Raw genomic sequence first — 18,561 nt, forward strand, 5'->3', positions numbered from 1 at the left:
ACCAATCAACATAATTGAAACACAAATGATCAAATGACTGTCTTCTGTCCAGTAATTTTATACAAATGAGAAATAACCTCCCCACTGCATTTTCATTATCAATTCGTGTTCATGCATCATCGAGGAGCGAACAAGCTTTGCAACGTCTCGTAATCTGTTGCCACCTCTGATTTGTTAGACATGACAGCAAATAAATGCAGTCGTATTTCCAATAATTTTCTGAACAAATGTAAGCTATTTCACCTGCTAATGGATTAGATATAACATAAATATCAGCATTTGATCATAGAAACTTTACAGCTCTGCAAGAACGGTCTTAGAAGACATTTTTTCATAAAGTTTCCAAAATCAATCAATCAACAATTTTCATTGATGTTTGTGTTAGAAAACAAGCATCGTAAAGAGAAATAACAAAAGGCGATGACATGGAAAATAACCAAACTTTCATCAAATAGTGAAATGATCCCATTCCAGAACACTATACAACAGCAAAACAACACAAATGAGCTAGAGTAATTAGAAGTCAAAACAACACAAATTATAACAGCAAAACAACACAAATGAGCTAGAGTAATTAGAAGTCAAAACAACACAAATTATAATAGCAAAACAACACAAATCAGCAATTTCCGTCTGTAATGTCCCTTTCTTCAGCCGCAGCAGCAGCAGCCATCAACTCGTTGAAGTTTTCAGTCTTCCTTAAAACTATCTCAATCTGAGAAACACCTGAGAAATTATAATTAAAATTAACCATAATCTAAAGTCAAAATAAGTAATAAGATATAAGATAAAAGGAAGGCAAAGTTACTAAACAACATTAGAAATGTAAAACTATCTAAATACAGCTTCTACATGCAACTATATATATTCCAACTCTCTCTATTATAAAGTGAAGCTAACCACATGATATTGAATAATGTAAAATTCAAATCAACTCAATTTTATATAAGCAGTATCTTATGCATACCAACAGGAGCTGATCATGTCATTTGATAATCTAAAATACTATGTTCCAAATTTGAAACAGAGAAAAAAAGCTTTCAATAAACTTACCTGCAAGTTCCAAGCTGAAAGCAATATTTAGAAATATTGCCGTTTAGTTACCGGCTTCCATGTGTTTTCCATATGTGCTCTATTAGATCTTGTTGCAGTTGAAAGTGAGTATCTCTATCCCTGATCCGGCGATGACATTGAACAAATTCCAAAAGCTCTGCTGAACGCTCCGGTGAGACGGATATTTCAGGAATGCCATCAAATGAATCATAATTATAATCTATATTTTGAACATGTCTTTCATCTTCAACTATCATATTATGTAATATAATACAAGCTTTCATAATACTTTTGAGAGTTTTGCGATGCCAAAATCGTGCTGGTCCACGAACGATGGAAAATCGTGCTTGCAAAACTCCAAATGCTCGTTCAACGTCTTTTCTTGCCGACTCTTGAGCTGTAGCAAACTGTTTGTGCTTATTAGTTTGAGGTGATGGAATTGTTTTTACAAATGTTGACCATGAAGGATATATACCATCAGCAAGGTAGTATCCCATTGTATATTCATGGCCATTGATCGAATAGTTTGCTGGAGGGGCTCGTCCTTCAGCAAGTTCTGTGAATAAGAAAGATCGCTCTAAAACATTAATGTCATTGTGTGATCCTGGTAGTCCAAAAAATGCAGGCCATATCCAAAGATCATACGAAGCGATTGCTTCAAGAACTAGTGTTGGCTCACGAACATGACCAACATACATCCCTTTCCAAGCAACTGGACAATTTTTCCATTTCCAATGCATACAATCAATACTTCCTAACATTCCAGGAAATCCACGACTATCACCTTCTTTTAATAATCTATCTGTATCAGTTTTGGTAGGCGATCTCATGTATCTTTCTGAAAATATTGAAACTATTGCCTCAACAAATTTTTTGAGACTTTCAATCGCAGTGCTTTCACCAATTCTGACATATTCATCAACATAATCAGCTGCAACTCCATATGCAAGCATTCTTAATGCAGCAGTAATTTTTTGAAGAGAAGACAAGCCCAAAAATCCAGCAGCATCTCTTTTTTGAATAAAATACGGGTCATAAGCTTCTATGGCAGATTGTAAACGAAGAAAAAGAGGTCGACTCATTCGAAATCTCCTTCGAAATAAATTTGGAGAATAAACGGGATTTTCTCCAAAGTAGTCATGATAAAGCTTATAATGGCCATGCATTCTATTACGCCATATATAGGTACGCCTATAAACTGATGTGCGATATAAAGACGCCCGCCTATTTCTATTGACTGATTCTCTTATAGCAGATATTGTCATTTCAATATCATCATCAGAATCAGAATCATCAATAAAAAAATTAATTATACTTGTAGAGAGCATGTCTAATGGAAAACAAATTCAGGGAAGTTTAAAGATTATATACTGATATGCTTTTCAATTTGAATGAGTTCTTAAGATCTTGAGTTTCATACCAATTGTTGTCTAAAAAGAGAAGAAAAGAGGAAACGATTGCATCTTGAAGAAGCAGAACTTACTCAACACCAATAAATCAAGGAACATCAGCTGCTTCTATAGGCGTCGGCGGTAATCAAATATATGACTATGAGAAGTGTGTGGCGCAACAATCTTGTATCAAATTAAAGTCTATTTGTTTTGTTAATTGGGTAATTCATTTTTCCAACAAAATGGTATTCTGTGGTGTTCAAGCAGATGGTGGAAAAAGGAATTAGGGAATCACGTATAAAAAAATGAGAGGGAAAATTAAAATTAAAAAAAGAGGGAAAGTTGAATAATTACAAAAAGATTTATAATTTAGAGAGTCCATTGAGTTCAGCCAAACATTTTGCTCTTTATTTTTAAAGATGCTCTTTATTTTCATAAAGATGCTCTTTAAAATAAAGAGTATCATTGCAGTTGCTCTTAGAGCATCCACAATGGACTCTTTATAGTCTAAAATTCTTTATAATAAAGAGTGTGAGTGTGAAAAAACTACTCCAATAAACTCTCTATTTTGAAAATTAAAAATAAAGAGTTGGTTTGGCTCTCCACATCTAGAGAGCCAAAACCAACTCTTTATTTTTGAAAAGAACGTGTTTTTTTTTATCCTCAATCACTTCTCTCCACTTTCTCCTCAATTTTAGGAAAATAAATCTCTGTCATTCGTGTATATTAAAAACAACTCTAACTAAACCAGTTCTGCCATTTTTTTTATCGTACCTACTGTTTCATTACTTCATCAACATGAATTTCCAAAGTTTCATAGATGACAACAGGAACATCAATCTCAATTTAAATTCTGAATTCTCTACCCAACAATCAAACTCAGATGATATTTCTATTTTTACAAATAATTCAGATTTTGGTTTTTCTATTCCACCAGAAACAAATTCTACCAATTCGAAAAGACAGCGTAGCTGTAATTTTACCGTAGAAGAAGATCTACATATTGTTTCATCGTGGCTTAATATCAGTATTGATGCTATACAAGGGAACGAACAAAAACATAGAACGTATTGGACAAGATTATGGGAGTACTTTCATAAATACAGACGTTTTGAATCCGAACGAACGCATATTTCTTTAATGAATCGTTGGTCAACAATTCAGTTAGCTACAAATAAGTTTTGCGGATGTTATGCTCAAATTGAATCGAGAAATCAAAGTGGGATCAATGAGCAAGACAAGGTATGTATCATTTTATACTATGAATATAATCAATCTCTGCATTCAATTTTATTATATGACCAACAGATTTGCATATATATACACTAGCATGAGCCTCTCTTAATTATTCAAAATCATTGATAAGATACCATCCTGATGTAATCAAAGCCACGTAAATTTAGAGTCAATTAGACTTGGTAGTATTTCGGTTCGACTCTATTATTTAAGATCATGGCTGTTTGTCTCCTTCGTATGTATTCTTATGTTAATTATTCTGCTTCATTAATGGTGTACTGTTAGATATTCACATACATCCTAACTTTGTTTTTGTTAAATATTACTGACCTATGAGATATCCGTGAAAGCTCCTAGTCATAAATTTTCATCCATTTATATTGTGTATATAGCTTTGATACTGTACTTTCAATTTCTTTTTTTTTCCTTTTTCAGATTGCTAATGCAAAAATTTTATTTCAAGAACTAAACAAAGGCAAATTTCAGTTTGAACATTGTTGGAACATACTACGATTCAAACCAAAATGGTTAGAAGATTGTGAAAAGAAAAAACCAACGAAAAAAAAAGACAAGATTCATGTTAATGCTCCTGCTTCAGAGACTGGATTTACTTTAGGAGATGACAATATTACAGGTACGAATTTTATCGATTTAGAGAGACCTCCTGGAAGAAAGGTCGAGAAGGAAAAAAAGAAAAGAAAGAACAAAGAGATGGAAAATGATTCGTCGGATTCATACATGAATATATTGCAAGAAATGAGAGAGGAAAAGAAGCAATTCAATGAAAAAAAATTAGATATATTTGAAAAAGTATATGTTCAAGGACAAGAGAGACTTCTTTATGAGAAAGAAAAGATGCGATTAGAACAATTGAAAGAAGATGAAAGGATAATGGGAATAGATACGACTGGAATGCCTGAAATGCTTGCGAATTTTTATATTCGATGTCAAAGCGAGATCATTGAAAGGAAATCTAGAAATTTTTAGAATTTTAGTTGTTGCATTGACTTTTTATTTGTTCTGTTATTAATTATGTTCAACATTCTATGTCCTTGTGTTAATTAGTTTATCTATTCGTTTATCAACAATTTGGTTTTCTTAGGTTTTGATTTTGACTTTTATAAATGCAATTCAGATTTAGCTGTTGTTAAACTAGCCATTGCTTGCTTAGCTTATTACTCAGGTTTGCTCTAGAGAATTTTATAGAGCTTTCTTTGTTGTCCAGGTGCTAGCCTATCCATGATTCTACTTATTTTAAAATAAGTCAATTTGAGTTCTTATAATTTCTTTCGTAAGTTTATCTGCACTTTGTCCGTAGTTGTCTTCATAATTTTGAGACCTGTATCAAAGTTACAAGCATGAGCATGGAGTGGTCATGAAGAATAAATTGTTTTGCTGTCCTGAAACACGATGTCATCAATTGTGGGTGGCTTCTCTTTTTTTTTTTTTTAATTTTTGATTCAAACATAATGAATTTGATTTATTGAAATTGGATCAGAAGTTAATGTCATTGGAACATGATGGATCAGCACACTTATCCAATGATACTTTGCTTATCTAAATTCTTCTAGCAGGTCAATTTAACATTTTAAAAACTACCAACTCTTATTTTAATTTTAGTTTTAGGCTGCTAATCGACCAAATAAGTAGATTGTCTCTCTGTTTCATGGACCAATCAACATAATTGAAACACAAATGATCAAATGACTGTCTTCTGTCCAGTAATTTTATACAAATGAGAAATAACCTCCCCACTGCATTTTCATTATCAATTCGTGTTCATGCATCATCGAGGAGCGAACAAGCTTTGCAACGTCTCGTAATCTGTTGCCACCTCTGATTTGTTAGACATGACAGCAAATAAATGCAGTCGTATTTCCAATAATTTTCTGAACAAATGTAAGCTATTTCACCTGCTAATGGATTAGATATAACATAAATATCAGCATTTGATCATAGAAACTTTACAGCTCTGCAAGAACGGTCTTAGAAGACATTTTTTCATAAAGTTTCCAAAATCAATCAATCAACAATTTTCATTGATGTTTGTGTTAGAAAACAAGCATCGTAAAGAGAAATAACAAAAGGCGATGACATGGAAAATAACCAAACTTTCATCAAATAGTGAAATGATCCCATTCCAGAACACTATACAACAGCAAAACAACACAAATGAGCTAGAGTAATTAGAAGTCAAAACAACACAAATTATAACAGCAAAACAACACAAATGAGCTAGAGTAATTAGAAGTCAAAACAACACAAATTATAATAGCAAAACAACACAAATCAGCAATTTCCGTCTGTAATGTCCCTTTCTTCAGCCGCAGCAGCAGCAGCCATCAACTCGTTGAAGTTTTCAGTCTTCCTTAAAACTATCTCAATCTGAGAAACACCTGAGAAATTATAATTAAAATTAACCATAATCTAAAGTCAAAATAAGTAATAAGATATAAGATAAAAGGAAGGCAAAGTTACTAAACAACATTAGAAATGTAAAACTATCTAAATACAGCTTCTACATGCAACTATATATATTCCAACTCTCTCTATTATAAAGTGAAGCTAACCACATGATATTGAATAATGTAAAATTCAAATCAACTCAATTTTATATAAGCAGTATCTTATGCATACCAACAGGAGCTGATCATGTCATTTGATAATCTAAAATACTATGTTCCAAATTTGAAACAGAGAAAAAAAGCTTTCAATAAACTTACCTGCAAGTTCCAAGCTGAAAGCAATATTTAGAAATATTGCCGTTTAGTTACCGGCTTCCATGTGTTTTCCATATGTGCTCTATTAGATCTTGTTGCAGTTGAAAGTGAGTATCTCTATCCCTGATCCGGCGATGACATTGAACAAATTCCAAAAGCTCTGCTGAACGCTCCGGTGAGACGGATATTTCAGGAATGCCATCAAATGAATCATAATTATAATCTATATTTTGAACATGTCTTTCATCTTCAACTATCATATTATGTAATATAATACAAGCTTTCATAATACTTTTGAGAGTTTTGCGATGCCAAAATCGTGCTGGTCCACGAACGATGGAAAATCGTGCTTGCAAAACTCCAAATGCTCGTTCAACGTCTTTTCTTGCCGACTCTTGAGCTGTAGCAAACTGTTTGTGCTTATTAGTTTGAGGTGATGGAATTGTTTTTACAAATGTTGACCATGAAGGATATATACCATCAGCAAGGTAGTATCCCATTGTATATTCATGGCCATTGATCGAATAGTTTGCTGGAGGGGCTCGTCCTTCAGCAAGTTCTGTGAATAAGAAAGATCGCTCTAAAACATTAATGTCATTGTGTGATCCTGGTAGTCCAAAAAATGCAGGCCATATCCAAAGATCATACGAAGCGATTGCTTCAAGAACTAGTGTTGGCTCACGAACATGACCAACATACATCCCTTTCCAAGCAACTGGACAATTTTTCCATTTCCAATGCATACAATCAATACTTCCTAACATTCCAGGAAATCCACGACTATCACCTTCTTTTAATAATCTATCTGTATCAGTTTTGGTAGGCGATCTCATGTATCTTTCTGAAAATATTGAAACTATTGCCTCAACAAATTTTTTGAGACTTTCAATCGCAGTGCTTTCACCAATTCTGACATATTCATCAACATAATCAGCTGCAACTCCATATGCAAGCATTCTTAATGCAGCAGTAATTTTTTGAAGAGAAGACAAGCCCAAAAATCCAGCAGCATCTCTTTTTTGAATAAAATACGGGTCATAAGCTTCTATGGCAGATTGTAAACGAAGAAAAAGAGGTCGACTCATTCGAAATCTCCTTCGAAATAAATTTGGAGAATAAACGGGATTTTCTCCAAAGTAGTCATGATAAAGCTTATAATGGCCATGCATTCTATTACGCCATATATAGGTACGCCTATAAACTGATGTGCGATATAAAGACGCCCGCCTATTTCTATTGACTGATTCTCTTATAGCAGATATTGTCATTTCAATATCATCATCAGAATCAGAATCATCAATAAAAAAATTAATTATACTTGTAGAGAGCATGTCTAATGGAAAACAAATTCAGGGAAGTTTAAAGATTATATACTGATATGCTTTTCAATTTGAATGAGTTCTTAAGATCTTGAGTTTCATACCAATTGTTGTCTAAAAAGAGAAGAAAAGAGGAAACGATTGCATCTTGAAGAAGCAGAACTTACTCAACACCAATAAATCAAGGAACATCAGCTGCTTCTATAGGCGTCGGCGGTAATCAAATATATGACTATGAGAAGTGTGTGGCGCAACAATCTTGTATCAAATTAAAGTCTATTTGTTTTGTTAATTGGGTAATTCATTTTTCCAACAAAATGGTATTCTGTGGTGTTCAAGCAGATGGTGGAAAAAGGAATTAGGGAATCACGTATAAAAAAATGAGAGGGAAAATTAAAATTAAAAAAAGAGGGAAAGTTGAATAATTACAAAAAGATTTATAATTTAGAGAGTCCATTGAGTTCAGCCAAACATTTTGCTCTTTATTTTTAAAGATGCTCTTTATTTTCATAAAGATGCTCTTTAAAATAAAGAGTATCATTGCAGTTGCTCTTAGATACTTCTTCACTACGTATTTAGTAAAATTGTTAGGCTTAAATCTACCATTAGAAGACAGGAACAACGTGGCAAGAAGTTGTGTTTTGACAATAGTATGTTTGCCATGTGTACTAATAAAACTTATATATCGATAAGATTTCAAATCCATGTATAGGATGGCATAATTGTAATAAAGCAAATAAAAAAGTAATAAATTGGAACCCAAAAACACTGTTCAATGTATAGTGTTTTTGGATTGTACTTTATACTATATATATTGATTATACAATAAAGACGAAATTATAAATTTAAAACTAATATATTATATTTAATAATTTATTATACATATTTGATAAGATATATGATGAGATTTTATTTAAAAAACTATCCTTGATAGACATGGAAAGCAGCGGCCAATATCATTTCCATTCATACTAACAATTATTCTCCTATTGACTATAATAAATTTTCTCTCACTATAATAAATTACTCACTATTTTTAATAGAAATAAAATTACATTCTCACTTTAATATTTTTTTTACTATTATAAATGACTAACTAATTTTTTAATTGATTATATTAGTTTTAGTATGTAAATTTTAAATAAAGAAAGAAATAATTTAAAAAGATAAGAAAATTAAAAAATTAAATTATACATGCTTTTATATTTATTTAAATTTAAAATTTTAGATTTAGGGTTTAGGGTTTTGGGTATTGGGTATTGGAGTTTAGGGGTTATGGTTTAGGATTGAGGGTACTAGGGTTTAAGGTATTAGGGTTTAGGGTTTATGGTATTAGGGTTTATATTTATCAATGCATTTATATTTGTTTGAGTATATCAAAATTGTTTATTAAAAGCATAAAATTAGGTAAAATAAATTATTTGGACAATTTTATTTTATTTTTATAGATATTTTGGTTTGATTGAGATTGTTTATTTTTTTTATTGAATTCAAGTTGAGCTTGATCGAGATTTTGTGTTCAAGTTCTACCTCTCGGGATGTTATATGAACTCGAGTTTGAACTTGAATATTTAAACTCGTTCTAGTTTGAGTTCAAACTTGTATAATACATTCAAGTTCAAGTTGGTCGGATATTTCGTCCCACGTGTCATGCCACATAAAATTTTGGTGTCCTAGTCAACAAAAATTGGCCGGATATTTCGTCGATGATGAATTTAAAAAAAGAAAAGAAAAAGTAAAACACAAGATCAACGATCAAGCTAATATGGCTATTCAAATTAGGAGTATAAATAAGTCAAGTTGAGTTCGAATTACGCAAAAACTCAATTCAAAGTCTTGAGTTTCATTATGTTATACAAGTTTTATATCGAGCTCAAACAATATATGAGTTGTTCGAGATCAACTCGAGAAGCTCGTGATTCTTAATTTTTAATATCTCTAAATTTAGATATATAATCATCATAATTATATAATTTATGTTTTATAATAAAAAAATAAATGTATAATTACTCATACTGGTTTTTATTTTTTTTATTCAAATCGAGTTGAGTTTAAGTTTGAACTTGAAAATTTAAACTCATTCAAGCTCGACTTAATACTTGTATAACACATTTGAGTTTGAGCTCGAGTTTAGTATAATTCGGTCTCAACTCGATCCGTTGATTAAGCATATTTTCCGGTTTTAAATTTCGATATTCGATTCAAATAATTGGTTTTATCGGTTTTTTACATACCCTTAGTAGATAAGGACAATTTTTCCACTACAAAAATATATATTATATTTATTGTTGAATCAAATATGTCCCCTTTAAATTTTAACTTCATGCTAAAAAAAATTATTATTTTAATCAGAATGAAAAATTTTAACTATATAAATTTTGACAGATTAATAGTACAAAATTCTCTAATAAATAGTATTAAGAGAAAATAATATAGTCCAACTATCAAATTGTATGCATGCATCATATAATTTTCTTCAAATTTTATAGAATAATTTTTTTATTATTTCTTGATTTTACTTATATTATATTTCATATAAAATTGTGGACATGTCTTAAGAGAATCAAAATATTATACTAATAAAATTTATTGTCACTAATCTAATGAATTATAATGACCAAGTAATATATTAATGAAGCCATTAATTGCTCTTTTTATAATAAATGAAAGAACAATTTATGATAATTTTTTTACCTATTTATGTTAAATTTTTTATTTTCAAAAAAGAGTGATTATCAAATCATAAATGAAAAGAAAGAGTAAATTCATTCGAAACTTTATTTGCAAAAAATATTATTTCGGAACATTTTGTATTCATAAATTTTCGGGCCGAATGGAATTACCCAAAATGAAATGGTGAGAGTTTATATATAAAATGAAGCCTTCTAAATTGTACCTGCATTGCCACGTTAGGTATTGTCATATAGTGTAAATGACATGAGTTGATATAGAAAAGAAAATAGGGATATACAAGGACAGTAAAAAAAGAAGAGAAAATGTAAAGCTAATTGAAAAATTGAGATAGAAAAGGACATGTATTATATTGAGATTGAATTAGTATTAGATGTAATAAATATGAAAAGTAGTAAATTAATTATAAAGTTAAGATTAGCATTGATGTAAACATATAAAAAGGTTAGCATTTTTATTATAATTAAACGTGTTCAGCTCAGTTTTATAATTTTCTCAGAAATAATCCTATTTTCAATAGCCCAATTTTTGGGGAAGTTTTAGGGGCTTTTTATTCAAATAATCAACATTCATGTTTGATTTACTTTTATACCAACACATATTTGACATTTTAAAACTACCATGCAAGGGAGACATTATTACTTTTATACTATCCATATAAATAGAACCCTAATAACATAAATCCTCATAATTACAATTATTTTCTCTCTCCTCAAATTTCTCTCTCCTTTCTCTTTCAATTCACCTTTCACACAAATCTCAGATTTGTTCTTTGCACCAATCCGCATCCGCTGTTCCATTTTTGCCGTTTTGCCTCCGTCGTTTTGCCTCCGCCGTTCCGCCATCTTTCGTTTATCATTTTGATTTCAGATCTGAAGTTTTTAATTCTTTTTTTTTCATTTTCAGATCTGTAATTTGTTTATTTTTTTACTGTTGTTTTCACCATTAAACATGTATAAAGATTATCTTTAAAGAATCTAATACTAATTTCAAGTAATATAGGATAATTTTGTGATTTTATGGAATAAAATTCTGTTATTTCTGCATTTTTCTTGTGTTTCTGCGTTTTTTTAATTCTGCAGAACGATTTGTTGATGATGATTGATTGCTGAATTATTGTAATGTTACAGTGTTGTTGACTTTATGTTGATATCAACTGATTTTTTTTTACATTGACAACTAAGATAATATTGTCTGTGAAATAAACTAAAAAAATTAAATTAAATTGAGACTAGATAATGATATGGTAGCATCGGGAAAGAAGACATATAATGATGTTGCATTATTGTAATGTTACAATGTTGATATGGTGTTGATTTTCGGTTGATATTTTGTTGATTTTAGCATCGGTGAAGAAGACAATAATGATATTAAATTATTGTAATGTTACAATGTTGATCTTATGTTGATATAGTGTTGACATGGTGTTGATTTTGAGATTGGTAAAAAATACAAATAATGATTTTGAATTATTATAATATTACAAATTTGAATTTATGTTGATATTATGTTGATTTTGTGTTGGTATTTTAGATTGGAAAAATAATTTATTAATCTTTAGTTAATTTAATGTTGACTTAATGTTGATTTTATATTGATATATATAAAAAATTAAAAATATGATAAATAATAAATTTTGATTGATTATTAGCAAAAATAAAGGTAAATAAATATTAAAAATAAAAATTAGTGTTAAAAAAGATTTACAAAATTAATACTATCCAGTTTATTAAATGTTGTTGATATTATGTTGATATTGTGTTGATATTAAAACTGACAAAAATGTCAACAATAAATAATGTACACAGGTTGATTTTATATTGATTTTGTGTTGATTTTGAGTTGATATTTGATTAATTTTAATGACAAATAGTATACACATGTTGATTTTATGTTGATTTTGTGTTGATCTTCAATTAATTTTAGGGATATGCGCATGTTGATTTTAGGTTGATTTTAGGTTGACATCGAGTTGATTTTGCGTTGATTTTGATTAATATAGCTTAAATAATTGTACATCAATAAAATTCAACATTGATTTGATAATAAAGTTTGTAAGTAGAACATAATATAAGGAGTAAAAAAACCAACCAAATTTCAAAAATGCCGAAATGAATTTAGTACATTCTAATAAATTAACAATTTAGAAAATGAAAGTTATAAAAAAATGGCTGAATAAAATTAGCATATGTTTATGTAGGGAATTACATAACGTTTATCGAGAAAAAAACACAAAGAGATCAATCATTCAAATAAATATGTGCACTCCACAAAATAGCCCGAAATTGCTAATAAGTCCCTTTGTTAATTTATACCTAATTTCCTATTTGCAAATGTAACCTTTCTATTTGAAATTATACACACGGAGCTCTAGGTAATTACTCCAGCCCACTCAAAAAAGATAACACTAACATTAATGTTCACAAAGGGTCTAAACTTGCTATTTCCTTTTTTTTCCCGACATATTAGACCCTTGCTATTTCCTTTTCTTTTTCCCGACATATTCTTACTCTTTTAATTTTAAGAAACTCTTAAAATTCCACTATTATATTCTTGTACTATGTCTTTTTATTTAAAACACACTTATATTTGACTATGTTAGTGAATAGTTCCTGCTGATTAAAAATATTTCACATGAAAATTAATTGAAATAAAAAAATATTAATATATAAATTTATAATTTGTTTAAAGAAAAATATATAGATTTAGTTAATACTTCCTCCGGTACTTAATATTTGCCGCATTTAATTATTTTATATAGATTAAAATAGTAATAAATTTTACTAAATTGTCCACTTATTTTTAAATGTGGCTAGTATTTTTAGTCCCGCTGAATTATTTATTAATAGGAATAAAGTTGAAAAAATAGCAACAAATGTTCTCTTTGTATTCTTAAGCCACAAGTATTATAAACCAAAACAATCTCTCAACTCGACGGATAGTATAGACTGGAGGGAGTAGTACAAAATTTTGAAAAATAACATACACAAAAAATGTTTAATTTTATTTTACACAAAATGTAACCTTATTTTATTAGTTTACTAATTATAAATAAGTTTGAAAATATAAAAATTATTTATGAAACGTTTAAAAACAACAATAAATGTCATTATTGGAATAAATAGAATACAAGTCGAGTCGAGCTCTATTTAGGACAAATATGAACTCAAGCTTTTCGAGTTCCAGTGTGCTATATAAAATTGTGTTGAGATCAAACGATATTTGAATTTTTTGAGGTTTATCATAAAAAAATTGTCACCGATTTAGTAAATTTCTACCAAATTAATTTTAATGGGAGTCATCAAATTCCATTCCATTTTGTTTATCTTTGATATGTAATTATTTTATAATTCTCAATATTTTATATATTTTTTATTAATTACGCCTACAACTCTATTTTAATTCTATATATTTCTTGATTATAAAATATCGTAGTATGTTTCATGTTAAAGTGGTTGTCATATTAGTCTATTACGCCAGATATATAAGGATGACGCTATTGACAAAGCAATAATTGATAAAAACAAAGCAAAAAAGTTATAATTTTGACAAAATTATCCTTTTATAATTTGTATCTAATTTCTTCTAATTGATTTTGTCAAAATAACTAGTCTTATCAATTATTATTATGACAATAATGCCACCAAAATATAAAGGTTTAAATGCACTAAAAATCACCAATTTTTGCGTGTTTTTGGTATTTAATATAATCTTTTACTTTTGACAAAAACGTACATGAACTTTCAAAATTTTCCAATTAAAGACACCAGCACCGTTTTGGATGTAAAATGACACTATTTTTCAAATGAAACTATCACGACCCAAATTATTGAGCCGAGACCGGCGCTCGGGAATGGGAGTGATAGCTCCAAAACCTGTAATTTAAAACGGGTCAAAAATGACCGAAATGGCTCAGAATTGGTCCTGGCACGACGTGAGGGCCTTCCTCACGTCGTGAGGACCATCCTCACGTCGTGAGGATGTCGTTCACGTCGTGAGGATGTCTCTCACGTCGTGAGAAGTGCAAAAACCGCCACGACTTCAATTATGACGTGCTTATGACACTTCCGCACTTACCCATCTTCGCCACAACACTTAGAAACGTCAAAAAGCGCATATCAAATTCACCAAACCGAATATCAAAACTACGAGGTTACCTTGATTACCCGCTGATTCATGATCGTTTTGCAACAAGAATCGTCAAAATCGGTGAAGAAACGGTAACCCTAGGTGATGGCGATGTTGATCGATGAAGATGAAAGAAAGAAAAATGGATTTTGATGTCTGGAACCTTCATTTCAATTGAAATGAAATCATTATATAGGTCGGCTAAAGTACCACTAGACTTAAGCAGCTCAAACAAACTCGTACTTTAACTCAATCTCTTAATTAACATCTCCGTCCAAAATTAAAACAGTCTCGGAATCTTACGAAAATTTACCAGTAATTTTTTTTAAAATATTTTACGAACGATGGTGTAAAATTTAATAGTTCGGGACTTATATTTTATTTTATATTAAATCTTATTTATATTTGAGGTCCCGTTCAGTCCTACTCGATAGAACAAACTTCGTCCAAAATTTATAAAATTTTAGGCATAGCTTTTCAGAATTATTTTACAAACCTTGACGTGAAATAATTAGCCTCGAACTCATAAGTTATTTTATTTTAATTTATAGCATTTTTTAATCCCGATCTCACTTTTTTTATTCAATATTCAGTTCCAAAATTTCTATATTGGCATTTCATAACTGACTTTCTCGGGTCTTATTTACTTTAAGTCTTCCAGTAATTTTTCTATTACCGCCACTCTGGTGACTTAAAACTTGACACGTGGTCCAATTGCCGATGTCAAATCCATGGGGTATTACATAAACACACACGTGTTCTTAATTACAAAAAATTAAAAAATTCATATTAAATATACCAAAATTAAAAGATTATATTAAATACTAAAAACACACAAAAGTTTATGATTTTTGATACATTTAAGTCAAATATAAATATGTCAACTGAAAAGTTATTATATATTAATTTTAATATTAAATCTGATACGAATATTTTTATTTATAATAAAAGAATAAAATTAAAACACATGCATTTGGTGCGTTAAGTAAAATATATGTTTTTCAATTAAATCAAAGCTTTTGTAAATAAATTATCTTTTTTTAAAATCATTAAATATAACATGTTTTTAAAATTTGAAATATAAATAATAGTAATATTTAAAATTATACTAGTACACAATATTATTATATTTTTTTTAAAATGAAATGCCATTAGCTTTCCTAATATTGGGATGCAAAACTGACAGCTTTCGTAATAGTTAATGCCTAATGGCGGTGAGGATTATAAGTTATTGGTAATACAAGTTATGATAGCTGGTTTAAATTTTTGCAAAACAGTCCTTTCTGGCCATTTTGTGTCCAACAAATTTCGGGCTAAATAGAATTTCCCTTACTTTTATACCAACACATATTTGACATTTTAAAACTACCATGCAAGGGAGACATTATTACTTTTATACTATCCATATAAATAGAACCCTAATAACATAAATCCTCATAATTACAATTATTTTCTCTCTCCTCAAATTTCTCTCTCCTTTCTCTTTCAATTCACCTTTCACACAAATCTCAGATTTGTTCTTTGCACCAATCCGCATCCGCTGTTCCATTTTTTCCGTTTTGCCTCCGTCGTTTTGCCTCCGCCATTTCGCCTCCGCCGTTCCGCCATCTTTCGTTTATCATTTTGATTTCAGATCTGAAGTTTTTAATTCTTTTTTTTTTTCATTTTCAGATCTGTAATTTGTTTATTTTTTTACTGTTGTTTTCACCATTAAACATGTATAAAGATTATCTTTAAAGAATCTAATACTAATTTCAAGTAATATAGGATAATTTTGTGATTTTATGGAATAAAATTCTGTTATTTCTGCATTTTTCTTGTGTTTCTGCGTTTTTTTAATTCTGCAGAACGATTTGTTGATGATGATTGATTGCTGAATTATTGTAATGTTACAGTGTTGTTGACTTTATGTTGATATCAACTGATTTTTTTTTACATTGACAACTAAGATAATATTGTCTGTGAAATAAACTAAAAAAATTAAATTAAATTGAGACTAGATAATGATATGGTAGCATCGGGAAAGAAGACATATAATGATGTTGCATTATTGTAATGTTACAATGTTGATATGGTGTTGATTTTCGGTTGATATTTTGTTGATTTTAGCATCGGTGAAGAAGACAATAATGATATTAAATTATTGTAATGTTACAATGTTGATCTTATGTTGATATAGTGTTGACATGGTGTTGATTTTGAGATTGGTAAAAAATACAAATAATGATTTTGAATTATTATAATATTACTAATTTGAATTTATGTTGATATTATGTTGATTTTGTGTTGTTATTTTAGATTGGAAAAATAATTTATTAATCTTTGGTTAATTTAATGTTGACTTAATGTTGATTTTATATTGATATATATAAAAAATTAAAAATATGATAAATAATAAATTTTGATTGATTATTAGCAAAAATAAAGGTAAATAAATATTAAAAATAAAAATTAGTGTTAAAAAAGATTTACAAAATTAATACTATCCAGTTTATTAAATGTTGTTGATATTATGTTGATATTGTGTTGATATTAAAACTGACAAAAATGTCAACAATAAATAATGTACACAGGTTGATTTTATATTGATTTTGTGTTGATTTTGAGTTGATATTTGATTAATTTTAATGACAAATAGTATACACATGTTGATTTTGTGTTGATCTTCAATTAATTTTAGGGATATGCGCATGCTAATTTTAGGTTGATTTTAGGTTGACATCGAGTTGATTTTGCGTTGATTTTGATTAATATAGCTTAAATAATTGTACATCAATAAAATTCAACATTGATTTGATAATAAAGTTTGTAAGTAGAACATAATATAAGGAGTAAAAAAACCAACCAAATTTCAAAAATGCCGAAATGAATTTAGTACATTCTAATAAATTAACAATTTAGAAAATGAAAGTTATAAAAAAATGGCTGAATAAAATTAGCATATGTTTATGTAGGGAATTACATAACGTTTATCGAGAAAAAAACACAAAGAGATCAATCATTCAAATAAATATGTGCACTCCACATTCCATCCTGCTGCTTTTCAAATAAACATCTATTCCGCAAACTTACAGGAGGCATTTATTTCATAGACAATATTATCTTGTTAGTCAATGTTAAAATAAAAAAAATTAGTTGATATCAACATAAAGTCAACATAAAATCAACAACACTGTAACATTATAATAATTCAGCAATCAATCATCATCTACAAATCGTTCTGCAGAATAAAAAAAACGCAGAAATACAACAAAACACAAAAAAATGCAGAGTTAACATAATTTTATTACATAAAATCATAAAATTATTCTATATAACATGAAATAAGTATTAAATTCTTTAAAAATACTCTTTATACATGTTTAATGGTGAATAAACAGTAAAATATAAACAAATTACAGATCTGAAAATGAAAAAAAAAGAACAAAAAATTTCAGATCTAAAATCAAAAAGAGAAAAGAAAGATGGCGCGGCGAAATAAAAGTGGAACGACGGAGGCGAAACGACGGAGATGGAACAACAAAAACAGAACGGCGGAGGTGGAACAGCGGAAGCGAAGGAATAAGAACGTGGAGAAACTCTGCTGGACTCGTGGAAAAGAAGGAGCCGCCAAAATTCAAGAGGAAAAGAAAAAACAGTAGAAAAGTAGGGCTTTTTATACCAAATACGGTATTTCGTGTCCCATTTACTTTTACACCGTCTGATTCAAAAGTTTACTTTGTCTACCATCTTTTCTTACGATCATAACTAAGGTTTCTAATTAATTACTTTTGTACGATTTTCTTAACTTTCTTCATTTCCTGTTCCTCTTCTTCTTTAGATCTATCACCATCTTCAATTTTTTTTACGTCTTTCTTAACTCTCTTCCTCTTCTTCTTTTTCATCTATCACCATCTCCGATTTTCTACATAATCTCTTATGGAGCAGTCAAAGCTGAAAATTTTGTGTTATTTTCTATATCTCTACCACACGAAAGTTGCATGTGGCGCCGCCGTTGAAGCTTTCTGTGGCGCCGCCGTTTCG

At 29.4% G+C, this 18,561-nt stretch overlaps 2 protein-coding genes across 2 annotated transcripts; one reads left to right on the plus strand and one right to left on the minus strand.

Annotated features, from left to right (window-relative positions):
- Nucleotides 1–426: 426 nt before the first annotated feature.
- On the minus strand, nt 427–8,048 carry LOC126686338 (uncharacterized). Its single transcript, XM_050380377.2, has 3 exons — nt 7,020–8,048; nt 1,054–2,116; nt 427–715 (listed from the first exon to the last, which is right to left on the minus strand). The coding sequence occupies exons 1-2, from the start codon at nt 7,729–7,731 to the stop codon at nt 1,101–1,103; spliced, it is 1,728 nt and encodes a 575-aa protein (XP_050236334.1). The 5' UTR covers nt 7,732–8,048; the 3' UTR covers nt 427–715; nt 1,054–1,100.
- LOC126686336 (glutathione S-transferase T3-like) lies at nt 3,109–4,741 on the plus strand. Its single transcript, XM_050380374.2, has 2 exons — nt 3,109–3,686; nt 4,116–4,741. Exons 1-2 carry the CDS (start codon nt 3,243–3,245, stop codon nt 4,665–4,667), a joined length of 996 nt encoding a protein of 331 aa, XP_050236331.1. The 5' UTR covers nt 3,109–3,242; the 3' UTR covers nt 4,668–4,741.
- Nucleotides 8,049–18,561: the final 10,513 nt, after the last annotated feature.

Source organism: Mercurialis annua, linkage group LG6, assembly GCF_937616625.2.
Source record: "Mercurialis annua linkage group LG6, ddMerAnnu1.2, whole genome shotgun sequence".
Lineage (NCBI taxonomy): Eukaryota > Viridiplantae > Streptophyta > Magnoliopsida > Malpighiales > Euphorbiaceae > Mercurialis > Mercurialis annua.

What these genes read in the sequence shown, in the direction of transcription:
- LOC126686338 (XM_050380377.2), bottom strand. Translation starts at nt 7,731, where the DNA reads ATGCTCTCTACAAGTATAATTAATTTTTTTATTGATGATTCTGATTCT. An exon ending in TTGGATATGGCCTGCATTTT is followed by an intron (nt 2,117 to 7,019) that starts TTGGACTACCAG and finishes GACCTCTTTTTC; the next exon opens with TTCGTTTACAATCTGCCATA.
- LOC126686336 (XM_050380374.2), top strand. Translation starts at nt 3,243, where the DNA reads ATGAATTTCCAAAGTTTCATAGATGACAACAGGAACATCAATCTCAAT. An exon ending in GGATCAATGAGCAAGACAAG is followed by an intron (nt 3,687 to 4,115) that starts GTATGTATCATT and finishes TTCCTTTTTCAG; the next exon opens with ATTGCTAATGCAAAAATTTT.